Genomic DNA, 19,038 nt, shown 5'->3' on the forward strand with positions numbered 1-19,038 from the left:
CTTTCTTCTGGATAAAGATGAAAAGATCATATACTGATTTTCCTCTTCCTGTATCCTTTTTGCTACAGCTTCTCAGGCTTATAGGAGGATATAGAATGTGAACTATCTATTTATATAGTCAGTGTGCTTATTTTATTCCAATCTCTACCAAGGAATGGCTAGGAGAATAAGGTTGATCCCTTTCCTTCCTGCAAGTTTAATAATCACCTTCATCTGAATAATTTCCTGGTAGTAAGATAGCAAACACAAAATAAGGTGATAACTTGCCACTCATAGATCTCTCGACATAAAAGATTATTTCTATATCGGAAGGAGCAAGGCATGGTTAAAATGCAATTAGTCAAAGCTTGGTACAAGATGATTACTCATGAACTTTTCCTTAATTTTATCCATATCATCAAGAAGTTTAAAAGTAAAATACACCAGACAACACATATATTACTGAATTAAAAAATGGTCCATAGGTTACTACTGCCCTTTAAAATACTCTCAGTGCTGTCTGCTTCTTAGCAGACTGCTCCATTATTCTTTCAAAATAGGAAGTGGACTCTCCACCCCAGCACAGGTATCATTTACTCCCTTCTCTGATTTAGATCCCTTGCCCTCAGCCGGCTCTGCAGGACTGGAATCCAGACTTCTGGGGCTCCTCTGCCTACTCAATCAACTGTTGCTCTAAAGGTGAGATGTTCAGCAAGGAAGTGGGAGAGGGGCCCATGACAATTTTGGCAAAGGGCAGGGCATTTACTACGTACTGTGTCATTTCAGACAGCAGCTTTTTGACATGTAGGTGATTTCTATATTGTTTTTATTTTATTTTTGCAAAAATGTACTGTCACAGTGACTGAGGACAAGAGACACATTAAATTTGTGTAGTGGTGGTAGGTGGGGGTGGAGGGAGTCATACAATTTTGAGAAACCTCTCTGGGTGATCCTGAACCTCCCCATTCCTCTAGGTGAGAACCACATAAAATCTTCTTGTTTCTTGAGAGTTATTTTGTTCTTAATAACTAAGAATAATTGACCCACAGATAATCTAGAAAGAGATATAATTAGGAAAGTGACTTAGAGATGTTTAGGCTGACTACATTTCTATCCTTTAACAGCAAAGACTCCTTTTTAAACCTCTATATTATACTTTTTCAAGCAGTGATTACAAATATGCTTTATCAGGTGAGATTTAATAGCATTTGTTACAATTATGATGTTAAATAGGTGATTAGTGCACATGTTCCGGGAGAGCAAGGCCCTGCCTGCCTGGTCCCATGTTGTACAAATTTACAGTATATGTTCAAGGAATATCTATGGAATGAACAAGCCTGAGGCTCAGTAGCCTCTACATCATAAAGGTACTAAAAATGAGAACCAAGAAGACTCTTCTCTGGTGATTTTTTAAGAATGTAAGCAACTCTATTTCTGGAGACAACACAGAGGCTATCCAAGCAATATGCCTGCTGAGCTTCCCTCCCAACCTCCATCCCCAATTTTGGTTTCCATAAGCAATAACCACACTTATACCTGTTCCTAGGGAAAATGATGGGTTGCAAACTCAAAAAACTAAGGAAGCCAAAAGGCAGCTGGGTGTAAGGAAACTGGACACTACAGGCTCAGTGTCTAGGCCAAAAAAACTGTAGCAGCAAAACAGCCAGCCATTGGATGGCTCCAACCCGCAGTTCTTAGGCAATGAGGGCCCAGGGTTACTAGGTCTGCTGAATTTTTCAAGAGAAATGTGAAACTCAGAATTCTTAATTTTTATATGTTAGTAGATACTCTGGGTGACCAAACAAAACAGATCTGTGGGTTCTAATTGATCCTTGGACCATTGAACTACATTAAACAAAATCATATCCACATCTAGCCCAGACTGGTCCAAGTCAAATGTAGACTTTATTTCTCATTCTGGTCAAGACACTGTCACAGTCAGAATTCCTGCAGGATGATCTACACTCTCTGATCATACTTCTTCCTTTTTCTTTTTTTAATCCTTTCAGGAGCCAAATAAATTCGCTACTTTGAACTATTTCCTACAAAACAGACAGTAGTGGCTGGATTGGGCCAGAGGCCTAAAATGTATGAGTGAAGACTGGAAAAACATAAATCATACCAATAAAACTCTGCTAAACATTTGCCACATATGCATTTCACAAAGTGTTTTCAAGCATAAGCTGAAAAAGAGCCAAGACAGTCATGTGACTTGGGTGCTCACTCATTTATGGTAACAAAAGCAGCCTTCCTGTGAGCAGTTTCAGGCAGAGGCAGGAGAGCATCTGAGCATGCCTGTGGATTTTCCCCTCAAAATTATACATTCTAGATTAACACATCTGAAGTCTTACCAAATGTATAGCCTACATTAAATTGTAATATGTATACTCATTAAAAAGAGGCATTTTCATTTACCTGTAATTTGGAGAGATCTTCTGTATAATTTTTGTCAGCTAAGGAATCAGATGTTATTAAGACATTAACCCATGGATAGATTAAGCCATAATGGCTACAGGCGTTTATCTAAAATGTAAAAGAAATTAATATAAACATAATACAACAAAACAGATGTTCTTCATCCATGCTATATAGAACAAGCAATCACTAGTCCTCAGTAGTGTTGCAGAGTTAAGTATACACTTTCCTGGGAATGAGAAGGGAAGTCATTTAGAATCTATCCCCTGGGGAAAGTTTCAGTCTTCCTGCTTCTCACTGAACAAATCTGCACTGAATATTTCTTAATACTTTAAATTTTAAAATATTCCAAGGAGGCCCTTTCTAGCAAAAAAAGCAATAGTGCTTTTAAGCTAATTATACTTAAAAAAAGTTAATAATATTAGAAATAATTTTTTATTTCTACTACTTTCGTTGGGAGACAAAATTTCTCTGTAAGTTCTCAAGATGATTCCCCTAAAAGCCCTATTATTCAAAAAGTTGGTGTCTTTTCCAGTTAGCTGTGGCATTCATGAGAGTAGAGAAGCTGGTAGGGGAAAGGAGCAGGATGGGTAAAAGCAGTGGTGAGGGCTGCCATGAGGAGTACAGAACAGCTCTTATGTGTGCAGCTGACAGGACATAATGGGATCCTTTTCCACAGTCCCTCACATGTAAGGGAGGTCAGCAGATGTCTTTTCTCCTGTTCTACATCATGGCCATCCTGGGAAGCACAGACATGTTCTGGGAAAGCCCCTTCCCTCATACTTTAGCTACTGAGGTACCACTGCAAGTCAGGAACACAGAGGCAGTACAGGCACTCTTTAGAATACAAAATTATTTAAAATGTGGGCAACTTCACTCATGGACAAGTTCCAAGTGTACTTTTAACTCCTGCTTAAAAAAGATATCTGGTGATAAAACTTAGGTTTAATTCAAAGCCATTCAAAATAAGAAGGTACATTATTGTAATGTGTAATGTATTATTCCATTATCTTACCAGATCCTTTGATGTTCGCAATGGTATGGTGTCAGGGGGCTGCTTCTTTGATAATCTCCAGATGTATTGTGATGTGAGCTTGAAAAAGAGTTCCTGCAGTAGCACATCTGGGAGACATGCTATCAGCTGAGCTTCCCAAAAGTCCACCAACAGCTGAGGAATCATATCTCCATCCTTACCACAGAGCACCTTGAACGTGTGAAACAAGCCCCCATATCACAGATAAATATAGTATTGATCGAGTTACAACTGGTCTGAACAGCATTCCATCATGTGGACCATGCATTTCATAATCTATTGTTAACACTAGTGCCATGGCACAGCACACTTAGACATTTTAACAGGAAACAAATTCAAGCTTGCATGGATGAAAATTTTCTACATATATTCTTTTATAAATTGGTTATGTCTAAGTTTGTTTTTTTTCAATAAACAAATAAAAACTCACTTCTCTTATTCTGCTCCCGGGCTGCTACCAACTTTATCTAGAACAATTAATATTGGAAATTGACAAACCTTAAAGAAGGAATCTGATTCTTCAAACCCAATCTTGTTGTTCTTCTGCAACCCCAAGATTGAAGCCACAAGCAACCCAGGCTGGGTCTCTTTCAAGTGAACTGCAAGCTCAGTTGGAACCATCTGTCCCTTCTTCTGTTGAATCAATAGCCGAGGTTCAAGAATAAAGCCACACACTAATTTCATCTAAAGATAAAAAATAAATTTAGGAACAAAATGTACATTGCATTCATCTTATAAATACATACTAGTGCATTCAAGATTCATGGTTAAGCTATTAATAATTTAATCTCAATTTTCTCTTTAACTATAAAGACTAGTTCTTACTTTAAGAACATTGGTTAACTATCTTCATAGAAGTTATTAATATTTAATTAAGCATCAAGATGCCCTATTTTTGGAGAAAACTTTATATTTAAGTTTACTTGATTTAATAATAATATACCTTAAGTTTTTTCAAAATTATGGACAGAAAATTCATCTTTCTAGAATTCTACTCTTCAAAGCAAAGGACACCTCAATGTTGACTTGCTCTTCTCATTATGATAAAGCACTCCTGCTTTTCTTGTTTTAGAAACCAAAGTCGTACTGTGGGTGTTTGCCTATAGTCAGGCAGTAAAACAACAGTGTAGGAGCACAGATCTGAAGATAGACTGCCTGCTTTAAATCCTAATTCTACACTCATCAGCATTGTCATCTTGAACAAGTTATTTAACCTTTCTTTGGCTTAGTTCCCTTATCTGTAGAATATGTATAATAATAGCATCTACCTTATAGCATTGTTTCAAAAATTAGAGAACATATGCAAGGGAATAGGCCTGGGACATCATTCAATTAATGTTGCCTCACAATTTCTTCCCTTAATAATTAACATTTTGCTCATGCTCCCAAATGGCCTCTTTTTCAAGGGAAAGCTACCTTTTCTTTGCTATATAATTCAAATGCCCAATCCTCCATATAGTCCTTTGTGATTTTCCCAGGTGCAGGCTATTTCTGCAACCACTGGACCTCCTAAGACTCACAGCTAATATCCCACCTGCTGTACTTGAATACACTTCACTCTACTGTATTTCAGTGGGCAAGGCATTCCCTCATGCTGACGGTTGGCTCGGAAAGAGCCCATATGTTTCCCATGCTCTAAACGTACCTAAGTTGAAAGGTCTTTGGATACCCACTGCTGCCATTTATAATTCTTTTTATTTGCCAGATCCAAAACTCAAGCATTCCCTCTCGGTCACTTCCTTTATAATGTTAAGTCTATTTTCCTTTATGACCAAGAAAAAATGAGCTAGACAGAAGCCAGAAGAAAGCTAAACACCTCAGGACTACCGGTCTTATTTCAGCCTGCTGTTAATACCAGGCATGGCACCATACCTCTGAATGGCTTTTCACTTCTTTTCTGTACATGTCAAGATCTCCCATTTTCAGAGCCATTGCTGCCTTGGTCAATGTCACTAAGATTGATGAAAACCCGGAAGTATCCAGTTTCCTTAGATAGCTCATGGCAGTTAGAGGGTTAATATTCTTCATAGAAGGACTACAGAGGATATGGGGCAGCTGCTTTGGCTCAGCCACATGAAACATCCGAACCACTTTTACTGCTAATTCCTTCAGTGAGTATGAATGAGAAATAAAAGGCCAGTCAGTCAACAGAAAGCAACAAAATCAGGGGGAAATAATGATACAAAGCTAAGATATATCATTTCAATTAAAATAAAATTATAGTATTATGTTTTGATTTAAAAAGACAGAGTTGATGATGATAATGTGGGAGAACTCAGATTACTTGAAGTAATTTCTTTGCTGAGTTAAAATGAAAAAGCAGTGAAAATATGTACCAAATTGTGGCCAGCACTTCTAACATTAACAAGCATTCAGAAGAAGAAAATATTAGATTATATCACACTCAAAAGTCCATTACAAGAAATTACAGCTTAGTACAAAATATACTTAATGGGGTATTTATTATAAATTTTCATTTCTCTCAAAAATCGTAAAACATTTTGTATCACAGTATCTAACTTTGCAAAACTGTATTCATCTTTTTAAAAATACATGAGGGCCCTAGCTCCGTGGTCGGCAAACTGTGGCTCACGAGCCACATGTGGCTCTTTGGCCTCTTGAGTGTGGCTCTTCCTAAGCCTAGGAGTACCTTAATTAAGTTAATAACAATGTACCTACCTATATAGTTTAAGTTTAAAATATTTGGCTCTCAAAACAAATTTCAATCGTTGTACTGTTGATATTTGGCTCTGTTGACTAATGTGTTTGCTAACCACTGCCCCTAGCTGGTATGGCTCAATTGGTTGGGCATTGTCCTGTACACTAGGGAGTCGCTGGTTTAATTCTACGTCAGGGTACAAGCCTGAGTTGGGGGTTCAATCCCTAGTCAAGGTGAATACCAGAGGCAACCAATCAATGTTTCTCTCTCACATCAATGTTCCTCTATCCCTAAAATCAATAAAAACCTATTTTTAAAAAGTGAAAATACACGAGGGGCTACAAATAATCCTTAATAATGTGTTAAGGTCACTATGCTAGGATATTTTAAGTGAAGCTTTGGACACTTGGAGAGTGGGATGACTAGGGTTGTAAAAGGGCTGCAGTCGAGAAGGAAGCAAAGCCCACATTTCTGTGTCATTCTTCTAAAGACAAACAACTGTTACATTGGGCAGGTCACTCATTCACAATGGATCACATTTCTCTGTCTACATAATGAGAAAGTATGATAAGATGATTGTAAGTTCCTTTCCAAGCTATAATTCTATAATTATTAATGAAGAAATGGGCACATTAGTCACCATTTTAGGAAAAGAAACTATTACCAAGGAAAAATATTTGGAAACTGACTTCTTAATGGTATTACATAAAATAAATTGCTGAAATAAAAACTTAAAAATATTAGATATAACAGAAAACCATATTCACTTCACTTAATTCTTCATCCAGGTTCTCATAAAGTGAATGACTAATGTAAAAGATTAACCCCCTCTCATATTTCTGTGATCCATCCTCGGCTGCCCAGTCCACTCGAGCCAAAACTTCAGCCATAGACAAACCAGACATCTTATAGTAGGGCAAGGCGAGGTGGGAATACTGGGTGTCAAGCCTGAAGAAAAGGAAGCAAAGAAAGCTCAGATTTGTCATTTTTAAGCCAAGGTATCTAATACACTTCATAATAAAATAGATTATGCTTTCCAGATGACATAATTCTCAAAATACTTTTCTACTCTCATTAGTAGTTGGAATAAGCTCCTAAGTTTTATTCTGCAAAGCCCTTCTAATTAATGTAGTTATTTTTGCTTGACCATAAAAAAAATAGAAAAAATTCATTAAATGAATTTTATTTTCATAATGTGGCTATAAAATAATGGTGTTTATAGGTAGGAAAAGTCTGTTTTATTAATTTATAATCGGTCAAATAAGCCTTTGAAACAATCATATACAAAACAATTTATAAACATCATTCTCAGAAATAAAAATCATTATTCATACTAGTGTCCTTTTCTAGCATCATAAAAGCATTGACTACTAAGATTAAAAAACCACAGAACATCCAACTGGTATCTCTCCCTTAAAGCTAACAAGGAATAAACTAGTAATACTGCTTTCACTGTCAGGGATCTTACTGGTCATGCCCCACAATATCCCCATCTTGAGGCATGAAAAGAAACTTCCAATTCATAAATTAAGTGGTGGGAGACTCATGAACTTGAGACTCACTACTCACCTAATAAACTAACTACCTGAAGGCAGGTTACATTCATCTTTGTATCTCTAAGCTTAGCACAATACCTGTCACATTGTATGTGCTCAACAAATGCTTGTGAAATAAATAAATGAGCCACCTCCCCTCATGTGTACCCCCAATTATCAGGTAACTACCAGAGATGGAAAAGATAGCAAGTACACCCAAAGTTCAAGACAGTTTCTCTAACAAGTTTCCAAAAAGCATCATCAACCTGCTGTAACAGTCTCCAAGGTGCCCACAGCTTTCTTTAAATGCTTCTAAAAGTTCTGCTTTTTCTCCAGGTTCCAGCTGACTGGCATCCATCAGGGCAGCTCTCACTAACAGATGGGCCTCACTAAGAAGGTGGATGCAGCTCTGGGTTTTTGCAGTCTTGTAGGTATTACTGTAGTCTACCTAAAACGAAAAAAGCAAACAGCTAATGTTGCAGCAGAAAAAACCTTAAAAGTTTCCCAGTTCTTAAGAATACTTATATATTTTGTTAATAAAATTAATATTTGGACACATTAAGTCCTAAAAAGTAATTATCATTCTGGCAGGGACTAGGTACCCCCTCCCAATCTATGAGCCAGTTTTATACATACAATTGTAAATACTCCTTTGTTAAACAGCACTCATTAGAAAAAGTACAAATAATACTGTAATACTAATAATACTGTTAACTTAGTAATAAAGCTAATGAACCTCTGAAATAGTTAACTCTTTTTTAAAGTTCTATGATTTAAATATTTCTCAAATTCAGACTGAGTATCCCTTCTGTTAGTTTCAACTGGTGAATTGAAATCATATTACATCTATTTCTGTAACTTGCAGAGGGCTGATAAAAATTTATCACGGGCTATCTGAACCAATCTGTATCTGTACAGATTCTAGTAGGCAAATCATCTAGATGAAGTCTCAGATTTTCAATTAAACAAAACTTAAAAACCAGACCAAAGCTGATACAATCATCAGCATTAAAATGCCTGTGACAAATCAGGCAAAACCTTGACCTGATGATCAAAATTAACATCACCAATAAGGGGCAGATGGATATCATCAAGGTCATACCCTGAGAAACACACTAAACACTACTGAATCACCTGTGCAATATTCTGGCCAGGAAGGATAAGCTAATCACAAAAAATTATAAAAGGTGGAAAAGGGAAAATACATTTTTCAAAAATGTTTATGTCATAAAAAAAAAGGCTGTGAACATATTCCAGATTTTAAAGGGCTAAAGAGACATGACAAATACAATACCTGATGCCAGAGTGGATCCTGGATCGGAGTAGGGGAATGCTATTAGACCATTAGGGTAACTGACAAAAATGAAATATGAACAGAGACTAAAGTATCACGTCAGTGTTAAATGTACTGAAGCACATGACTGCCCTACTATACAAGCAAATATCCTGATTCTTAGGAAACATACACTGAAGTATTTCGCCTTAGACTATGATCTATGCAATTTATTTTCCAAAGGATCAGAAAACAACATGTGTGTTTGTGTGTGTAGAAAGTGCAAGAGTGAGGGGGGGGGGAGAGAGAGGGAGGGGAGAGAGAGAGAAGCAAGGGATATATACTCAGGGTAAATCTAAGTAGGGAATATACAGGTTTTATTTGTACTATTCTTATTCTTGTAACTTTTCTGTAAGTTTGAAATTACATATTTCAAAATAAAGAGTTTAAAAAATGGCCAAGAATGAGTTGGCAGCTGTCACTTTTAGAAAAGGAATAAGAATGCCTAAAATAAAATAAAAAAGAATGCCCACTCTTGGGCCCTATTCACAGGGCAATGCTACAGGTGTTGCAGTGCCCAGGGAAAACCTGCTGATATTTCAAAGAAGAATGAGACAGGGATCAATGATCTAAGATTTCTTTCAGCTCCATTTCTTTCATGGTTCTCTTTGCTAGGATTCAAAGTGAAGGTCAAAGGCTATTTATATTTAGATTGGTTAATCAATCCTCACAGGATGATGGTATGAATAATGGAGTCTTATTTTCATGAAGGGAATTTCTACTAGTTCCTCAAATGTCAGGAGTTGGAAAAATAAGAAGATGGAGAAAGATGTACACTGCACTGTCAGAGAAAGCTGGTGGGTGTGGCATTCTTAATGTTAAGATAGAATCCATTTTTGGTCATCAATTCCACTCTATATTTCTACAAATAAGAATGAGAAGTCTGAAAGGAGTACCATTTCTTTGTACAGTTGCACTGGTGAGATTGTATTCACAATATACAAATTCCACCCAGCCTCGGCTACAGGAGGTGTTTTGAGCTTTACACTGGTATCTTTTCTAGAACTAAAAGCAAAACAAAGGACAAGAACTGTAAGATAAGACATATTTAATAAATGGCAATGTTAAATGGTAAATATTTGATACCTAAATATAACTATAAAATAATTTTCATTTAGTATTTTCTTCAGGGTTAACTATACAATCAATTTTTATAGAGTACTAGAGACCTGGTGCACAAATTCATGCACCAGTGGGGCCCCTCAGCCTGGCCTGCGCCCTCTCACAATCTGGGAACCCTTGGGGGATGTTGGAGAGCCAGTTTCGGCTTGATCCCCACAGGCAAGGCCAAGGGACCCCACCGGTACATGAATCCATGCACTGGGCCTCTACTATGCATATAAGACCTTTGGTTAATCTCTTCCCACCCTTTCCGCTTCCCTCTGAAATTCATCAGTCTGTTCCATGTTTCCACGCCTGTGGTTTCCACTCCTGCATTGACCGCCTGTCCCCTGGTGGTCAGTGCATGTCATAGTGACTGGTCGACCAGTCGACTGTCTGCTCTCTGGTGGTCAGTGCACGTCACAGCGAGCAGTTGAGCATCCTTAGCATATCATTAGCATATTATTCTTTCATTGGTTGAACAGCCGACCAGATGACCAGTCACTTAGCATATTAGGCTTTTATTATATAGGACTGTCTGTTCACAATGCTACACAGGCCTACAACATTTAATATTCTACAACTCATGAACTGATAAACCAATCGCTTCCACTTTATTCCACAAGTATTCTTAAATAGACAATAAGCTCAAAGAACAGGAAAGAGCCCTCAAAAGGAAGGGTGACTTGGCTGTGAAAGTCCCTGTGCCCAGGATCTCTCCTGCAAGTGGCCTTCACAAGCCCAGCATGCCCTGCATCACAAATCTACGAAGCTCCAACAGAGCAACAAACAGCTGCCAGGAAAGTGCAGAAGACATATAACTGCAAATCTGCTTAAAGCACTAGCCTGTCTCTTGCTTTCACTATGTGATTCATTTTTCTGTGGTTTACAAACTTTTTGAAACATAGACCTTTGATTAAATGAATTTTCAAATAAATTAGAATTTCAAAAAATCACTTAAAATATATAATACCTTTGAGATCCAAAATGGCGGCCAACAGGACAGCAAGATAGTATGAGTGAGAGCAAAAGGAGAGTGGGTGGGCGTGTGGGGAGTGTGTGTATCTGTGAGTGAGGGACAGTTATATTCCACAGGACTGTAAGGGACTGGCAGACCAAGCTCTCTTGGCTGGGTAGCCTCTACTACTGCTGAAATATCTCCCGAGGAGGCCGGCTCTACAACAGAGACTGCGCCAAATTGAAGTAGACAGCGGCTGTGATTGGAAGCCCAGCCTTACCTTCACCCGGGGAGACCTCAGATACCACCCGGGACCCTACAGCCACAATGCCCAGGGACCAGCTGCCTCGGCTGTGAACCCATGAACACCGAGACTCCAGCCTCCCTGGCTGCGGGCGCCTAAAAAGTTTGTCCATGGTGAGACAAGGCAGCAGCTGAATAAGCGCACATGCCCTGCAGCTGAATCAAATAACATCCACCCAGAATTGGCAAATTAAACACAGCTAGTGAGAAAATCTGTGGACAGAAAGGTCAGAGATCGCCGATAGAGAGGTAGGACTGGGGATCTGGGCTAGAGGAAGAAACGCAAGCAGCAAGGACCAGAGTCTCAGAGGGAGACTGCGCTGCATCAAATCTGTGGCCTGTAGGGTCAGTGTGCCCCTTGAATGTGAAAGGGGGTCCACAGGGCTGCTGGCAGAGGGAGACTCTAGATCTAAGCCCACAGCCATGGGAGACTGTGCCCAGAAAGGCAGCCTGAAGTTCTATACCAGCCATGCAGTGCCAGGGGGAGAAAGATGCGGGGCAGCACAGCTGCTTTGTCTTTTTGACTTCCTTGCTTTTCCTTGCTAAGCCCAGCACATAGGATCTTCCAATTAAAAACACTCACTGAGAATGCAGGGGAAGGTGGTTCTTGAAGAAACTGGGGATCAGAATAAGGAGAGATGAGCAGGAAACCAGCTCTGGGACAGTCCATCACTCCAACCCAGTCTTGAGTGCGGCAGGGAAAGGAAGAGTAAACTCTGGGTTGAGGGGCCATTTGGTCCCAAAACTAATACAGAAACACCACCGGGGCTATGTTAGAAATAGACGCTTGTGTAAATACAACTGAAAGCAGGCAGGAAAACAAAGTGGGCAGACTGATCCTGCCTGCTTGAAACCAAGTTTGTGGCAACTGACACAGAGGAGCAGTGATCACTGGGTACTTCAACACTGCGCTGACTACCTGACAGGAAACTGAGACATGGCATGCAGAACAATAGAGAGGGGTCTTAAACCAACCCTTATGGGTTACTGAAGCTACGCTGAAGCGAACAACACTTCACTAGTTCACTATTTTTTACCTTTTACTTATGAAACTAAAAACTTTTTTTCACTTTATTATTATTATTTTTATTATTTTTTTACCATTTTTTAATTTTTTCTGGATTAATGTTCTACATTCTATTTTTATTTTTTAATCATTATTTTACTGTTTTTCCTTTATGCCAACACTTTCTTCCCTCTTTTCCCTTTTTCATCCTGTTTCTTTTCTCTTGTTCCTGCTTTAGTTTTTCTCTATGCTTTCTTTTTAATCCCTGTTGAAAATTGATCTTCTTTATCTGCTTTATTGATTCATTACTATTACAGTAGTCTGTGTTGGCCTACTCATATATCTACTTTCCTCTCCCCTGCTCCAAGTCCATGCACACTTCTTTTTCTTCACTAGCCAATTTTCTTTCTTTCTTCCTTCCTTCCTTCCTTCCTTCCTTCCTTCCTTCCTTCCTTCCTTCCTTCCTTCCTTTCTTCCTTTCTTCCTTTCTTGTTGTTGTTTGTTTATTAGTTTGGATTTTTTTGTTTTTGTTTTTTTATTTTATGTTTTGTTTTTCCACTCCTCCCTTGTTCTCTTCTTCTACTAATAGCTTAATTAGTTTTAATCACCAACTCAGTCCTATCTGCTCTCTATTCTTTTACCAAATATAGATGAATACATAGATAAAGGGGAAAATTTTTTATATAAATTTTCTTTTATATATACATATTTTAATATATATTTTTTTCAATTAGTATTTTTTCTAATTATTATTTTCTACTTTTTTTCTTTTTAGTATTTTGTTTTTTACTTTTCTTCTTATATAATCACTCTTTTTCTACCTCCAATATACTGAATCAGGGCCATTTTCCCATTCATTCAATTCCTTGACCTTACCTTCTGAAAATAAGATCTGCCTCTTCAGATTCAGCTTCCCTCCTGCTTTCCTGGGTGTCTGTTGTTTGTATTTTTTGGATTAGCTGTTGGTTTTTTGGAGTTTTCTCCCCATATACATATATTTTTTACCCATTCTTTTATCTGCTTTTTCTTTTCTCTCTTACCTTTTTTCTTTTTCTCAATATCATTTTTGGGCTCTATTCTCTCCCCTAATTCTCTTTTCTTTGGTGGTCAATGGTATTGTGAATACATTCGTGTCTTCTGCCCTATGTGTTGTGTCTTGCCAAGTTGTATTTTGGGCTTTTAAGCCAACAAGGTAGAGAGTGAGCCACATAACCAGACAGCCTGAGAGGAGCGAAAATGGGGAGACAAAGAAACAGCCCCCATATAAAAGAAAAGAAGAATCACCGGAAAAGAAAGTAAACGAAATGGAAGCAAGCAATTTGTAAGAGAAAGAGTTCAGAGCAATGGTCATAAGGACATTGAAAAGAATGGAAGACAAATTCAACAACATGTGTAAGAACCAAGAGGAAGTGAAGAAGAACCAAGAAGAAATGAAGAAAGACATAGCTGAAATAAAGAACACAATAGAAAGCATCGACATTAGACTTAGAAGAAACTGAGAACTGCATCAGTGAGCTAGAAGACAAGCAGAGCAGCAACTGGGGGTGGGTGGGGGGGGGAACAGGAGGAGAACTTAAAGGAGCTTTGGGACAACATGATGAAACAACATCCTCATAATAGGGATGCCAAAAGGAGAGGAAACTGTGCAAGGAATAGAAAACCTGTTTGAAGAAATAATGACAGAAAACTTCCCTGATATTGGGAAGAATAAAAACTCACAAAAGTCCAAGAAGCTCACAGAGTTCCAAACAAGATGACCCCAAAAGACCAACACCAAGACACATTATAATTAAATTGGCAAACATCAATGACAAAGTAAGAATCTTAAAGGCTGCCAGAGAGAGACAGAAAGTTACCTACAAGAGATCTCTCATCAGACTATCAACTGATTTCTCAACAGAAACACATCAGGCCAGAAGGGAATGGAATGAAATATACAAAGTCATGCAAAGGAAGGGTCTGAATCCAAGATTGCTATACCCAGCAAGGCTATCATTCAAAATTGAAGGTGAAATCAGGAGCTTCACAGACAAAAATGGACTAAGGAAGTTTATTACCACCAAACCAGCAATGCAAGAAATGCTAAAGGGTCTGCTATAAAAAGACGAAATAGGAAGGGAAGAAGGAACACAGGCATAAAGAATAAAAATGGCCACAAACAAGTACCTATCAATAATAACTTTAATTGTAAATGGATTAAATGCCCCAATCAAAAGACATAGGGTAGCTGAATGGATAAGAAAACCTGACCCATATATCTGTTGTCTACAGGAAACCCACCTCAGAACAAAGGACTCACACAGTCTGTTAGTGAAGAAATGGGAAAAATATTTTCAGGCAAATGGAATTGAAAAAAAAAGCTGGGGTAGCAATACTTATATCTAACAAATGAGACCCAAAAGTACAGGCCATAACAAGAGATAAGGAAGGCCACTCATAATACTAAAGGGAACAATTCAACAAGAAGATATAACTCTGGTAAACATATATGCACGCAAAACAGGAACACCCAAATACATAAAAAACTTCTGGAAGATATCAAGGGAGAGATCAACAGCAATACAGTCATAGTAGGGGACTTTACTATGCCACTAACACCACTGGATAAAACCTCTAAACAAAAAATCAGCAAAGAAACATCAATCCTAAATGACTCACTAGACCAGATGGGATCATTGATATCTTCAGAACATTTCACCCCCAAACCACAGAATATACATTCTTCTCAAGTGCACATAGGTCATTTTCAAAGATAGACCACATATTGGGACATAGGCAAAGTCTCTTCAAATTCAAGATGATAGAAATCATATCAAGCATCTTCTCAGATCACAATGGCATAAAATTAGAAATCAATTACAACAAAAACCATGAAAAAAATCAAACACCTGGAGGCTAAATAGCACGGTATTAAACAATGACTGGGTTACCAAAGAGATCAAAGAAGATATAAAAAGCATCCCAGTAACAAACGACAGTGAAAACACAACAATCCAAAATCTATGGGACACAGTGAAAGCAGTCTTGAGAGGGAAGTTCATAGCTCTACAGGCCTACCTCAAAAAACAAGAGAAAATGGTAATAAATTATCTAACCCTAGAAAGAGAGCAATAAGAAAAGCCCAATGTAAGCAGAAGGAAGAAAATAATAAAGATCAGAGCAGAAATAAACGACATAGAGACCAAACAAAACAACACAAAAGACCAACAAAACCAAGAGCTGGTTCTTTGAAAGGATAAATTAGATTGATGAACCTTTAGCCAGGCTAACCAAAAAGCAAAGAGAGAGGACCCAAATAAACAAAATCAGAAATGAAAGAGGTGAAGTAACAACCGATCCCACAGAAATACAAAGGATTATTTAAAAATATTTTGGCCGAAACCGGTTTGGCTCAGTGGATAGAGCATCGGCCTGCGGACTGAAAGGTCCCAGGTTCGATTCCGGTCGAGGGCATGTACCTGGGTTGCGGGCACATCCCCAGTGGGAGTGTGCAGGAGGCAGCTGATAGATGTTTCTCTCTCATCGATGTTTCTAACTCTCTATCTCTCTCCCTTCTTCTCTGTGAAAAATCAATAAAATATATTTAAAAAAAAAATAAAAAAAAATAAAAATATTTTGAACATCTCTACTCCAACAAACTAGACAATGTAGATGAGATGGACATATTCTTAGAAAAAGCTCCCAAAACTCAATCAGGGTGAATCAAAAACCTGAATAGGCCAATAACTACTGAAGAAATTGAAGCAGCAATAAAAAATCTTCCAGTAGGAGCTGGAGAGGAGGACAAAATGGCGGCAGAATAGACTGACGTGTCCCGAGCCTTGTCCGGGAGCAGATAGAATAAACAGCTGAATCGAGTAACATCTACCCCGAATTGGTGAAGAAGACACAGCTGGTGGGACAATTTGCAGCTGGGAAGGGCCGAGGACACCTGGAGAAAGGTAAAATCAAGGATCTGGGCTGGAGAGAACTGTTGGACTTCTGAGCCCAGCGGGTCTGAGGGAAACCACATGGCACCGAGCCGCGTCCCTTGAAACAGGCACAGCGTCTGACTGTGGAAAGGAGGTCCGCAGGACTGCTGGTGACAAGGGATTCTAGATCTGGGTCCACAGTCACAAAAGATTGAGCACAGAGCAGGCTGCCCAGACCCCGCAGTGCTGACAGGAGAGGGGCTCGCAGAGGTGCAGCTCTTTCCCCTCTCTGTGGCCTTTCCTGTTCTTTGCTGAACCTAGTTCATAGGAGCTTTCAGATACGAACACCCACCTGTGGCTTAGTTGCAGGAGAAGGTACGAACTTGTGGAGTCTGGGGAGAGGCTGGTGCTGAGTCATACCTGGCACAGGACCTGGGCAGCATTTTCTCCTTAAGAGATAGCCCCTCCCTCCAGTCTCGAGGCAACCAACACAGCCACACTCAGAATACACCCTGAATGGTACAAAGGATTAAAAAAAAATCTGCATAGTCCCTGAGAGTCCACAGAGACTGGCCTTAAAGAGAGGCCTTCAGTCCCAGCAACAGGAAACTGAGAAGCCACAGACAGTACAGAAGACTGGGCTATTAAGCCAGCCAAAGGAACGACACTTCACTTTTTCATTTTTATTTATTTTTATTTTATTATTATTTTTTAATCTCTTTTTTCTTTTCTTCATTGGTTTCTTTATTTTCTATTTCTTTTCACATTATTTTCCATCATTCTAATTTATTTTATTTGTTATTTTTATACCATTTTTAACACATTGTATGCGGGAAACATATTTATACCTTTTACGTATTTATACATTCTACCAGTGTAGTAGAGCGCGGGACACGTATTAATACGTTTTTTATAGACTAGAGGTAGAATGCGGGTAAAGTATAAATACGTAAACTAAAGTTATCGTAATTTTACTGAACGTTGCCATTTGCGCAAAAAATTAGCAAAAATGGCCCGTGCCACCTGTTAGCGCACGATAAAAGCTACCCGCAAACAATGTGTTAATCAATTTTTTTGTAAATTTATTATTATTATTTTCTTCTCTTTCTCTTTCTTCTTATCCACTCATCCCCTTCCTACTTCCTCTATTCTGAACTGAGGTCCTCCCCATATTCATCCAATTCTTAACCTTATGTTCTGTGTATAATCTCAGCCTCTACAGATTTTGCCCCACCCTCTTTGCTGGGTGTTCGGTGTTTTCGTTTTTTTTGGTTTATCTGTTTGTTCTGTGGTGTTTTCTCACCATATGTATATATTCTTTTTCTTCATTTTTCTTTACTTTCTTATCTTTTTTCTCTCTTCGATATCATCTGTGCTCTTTTCTCTCTCCTAATTCTCTTTTCACAGGTGGACACTTATATTGGGGTTATCGGTGTCATGAGTACATTCATGTTTTGTTCCCTTTGTGTTGTGTCTTGTCGAGGTGAATTTTATCCTGTCCAGCCAATGTGCTAGCGAGCGAGCCACATAACCAGACACCTGGAGAGGAAACTCCATCCACAAATGCGTCAATAACACCCCAGACCCAACTACAGAGGCAGGAAGAAGGTGGCAGTGAGGGAGAGAGCGTGACTGAGGGAGCAAAAGAGGAGTGTGTGATCGTATGAGGGGTGTGTGTGTGTGTGTGTGTGTGTGTGTGAGGCACAGTTAGATCTCGCAGGACCTTTGGGGGCAGGCTAACCGGATCGCCAAATGAGGCAGCCTCTGCTACATTGCAAACAGTACTGGGAGGCAGGCTCTTCCTCAGAAGCCTTGCCATTTTGAAGGGGAGAGATGCTGTAACTGGGAGTCCAGCCTCACCCCCACTCAGGGTGCCCTCAGATAACAGCACCCCTGCCAGGGACCTGCTACCTCGGATGTGGTCCCATGGTCACCGAGTCTCCAGCCAACCCAGGCACAGGCTCCTTTGAGTTCCAAAGTGCGCTCCCCTCAGACTGACCAAATGCTTTAGCCCAGGGCACAGTGACCACACGAGCAGCAGACACGTGAGCAGCCCATCCCAGGGCGAAGAGCGGCAGCCTCACATAACCTGCCCCTGTTCAAAGAGCAGCAGCTGTGTGAGTGGCCTGCTCTCCCGTCCCAGAAGCAGCAACCACACGTCCAAGAAGCAGCAACCACACGAGCAGCCCGCCCCCGCCCTAAAAGCAGAAGCCTCGCACGAGCAACCTGCCCACGACTGAGGAGCAGCAGCCCCGCGCAGCCCACCCCTGTCTGAGGAATAGCAGCTATGTGCAGCCTGCACCCTGCACCTGTCCGAGGAACAGCAGCCACATGAGCAGCCTGCCCCTATCCGAGGAGCAGCAGCTGTGTGAGCAGTCTGCCTTAGTCCAAGGAGCAGCAGCTCCACGAGCAGCCTGCCCTGATTCGAGGAGCAGAAGCCACCTGAGCAGCCCACCCCAGTCCAAGGAGCAGCAGCCACACAAGCAGACCGCCCACGTCGAAGGAGCAGCAGCTGGGTGAGCGGCCCAGCCCTGTCTAAGGAGCAGCAGCTGCACGTGCAGCTCACTCCCGTCCGAGGAGCAGAAGCCGTGCAAGTAGCCCATACCCCATCAAAGGAGCAGCAGCCACGCGAGCAGCCCGCCCCTGTACGAGGAGCAGCAGCCCTGCGAGAAACCTGCCCCTGTCCAAGGAGCAGCAGCCTCATGAGCAGACTGCCCCGTCTGAGAAGCAGCAGCCATGCGCAGCCCTCCCCCATCCAAGGAGCAGCAGCCTCGTGAGCAGCCCACCCATGTCCGAGGAACAGCA

The 19,038-nt window shown here is 40.0% G+C and overlaps 2 protein-coding genes across 8 annotated transcripts in view; one reads left to right on the forward strand and one right to left on the reverse strand.

Moving 5' to 3' along the window:
• Nucleotides 1–3,865, forward strand: part of LOC132230557 (ceruloplasmin) — a 100,252-nt gene extending 96,387 nt beyond the window's left edge. Inside the window, exons 19-20 of the mRNA XM_059688183.1 lie at nucleotides 594–678; nucleotides 3,413–3,865. Of these exons, the coding sequence (XP_059544166.1) occupies nucleotides 594–676 (83 nt within the window). The 3' untranslated portion in view covers nucleotides 677–678; nucleotides 3,413–3,865. The remainder of the gene's footprint in view (nucleotides 1–593; nucleotides 679–3,412) is intronic.
• The window catches only part of HPS3 (HPS3 biogenesis of lysosomal organelles complex 2 subunit 1), a 75,130-nt gene that overhangs the window by 10,779 nt on the left and 45,313 nt on the right, over nucleotides 1–19,038 (reverse strand). For 6 of the 7 annotated variants that reach the window (XR_009451886.1, XR_009451887.1, XR_009451888.1 and 3 more), the window contains exons 8-14: nucleotides 9,851–9,959; nucleotides 7,888–8,069; nucleotides 6,854–7,034; nucleotides 5,300–5,533; nucleotides 3,926–4,111; nucleotides 3,410–3,598; nucleotides 2,395–2,502 (exon numbers count right to left, since the gene is read on the reverse strand). Coding sequence is in view for 3 of the 7 variants with exons in the window: in XM_059688186.1 (XP_059544169.1) it covers nucleotides 2,395–2,502; nucleotides 3,410–3,598; nucleotides 3,926–4,111; nucleotides 5,300–5,533; nucleotides 6,854–7,034; nucleotides 7,888–8,069; nucleotides 9,851–9,959 (1,189 nt within the window). In the remaining 4 variants the exon portion in view is untranslated. The remainder of the gene's footprint in view (nucleotides 1–2,394; nucleotides 2,503–3,409; nucleotides 3,599–3,925; nucleotides 4,112–5,299; nucleotides 5,534–6,853; nucleotides 7,035–7,887; nucleotides 8,070–9,850; nucleotides 9,960–19,038) is intronic. The other variant, XM_059688188.1, reaches the window with a different exon arrangement.

This window comes from Myotis daubentonii, chromosome 3 (genome assembly GCF_963259705.1).
Source record: "Myotis daubentonii chromosome 3, mMyoDau2.1, whole genome shotgun sequence".
Taxonomy (NCBI): Eukaryota; Metazoa; Chordata; class Mammalia; order Chiroptera; family Vespertilionidae; genus Myotis; species Myotis daubentonii.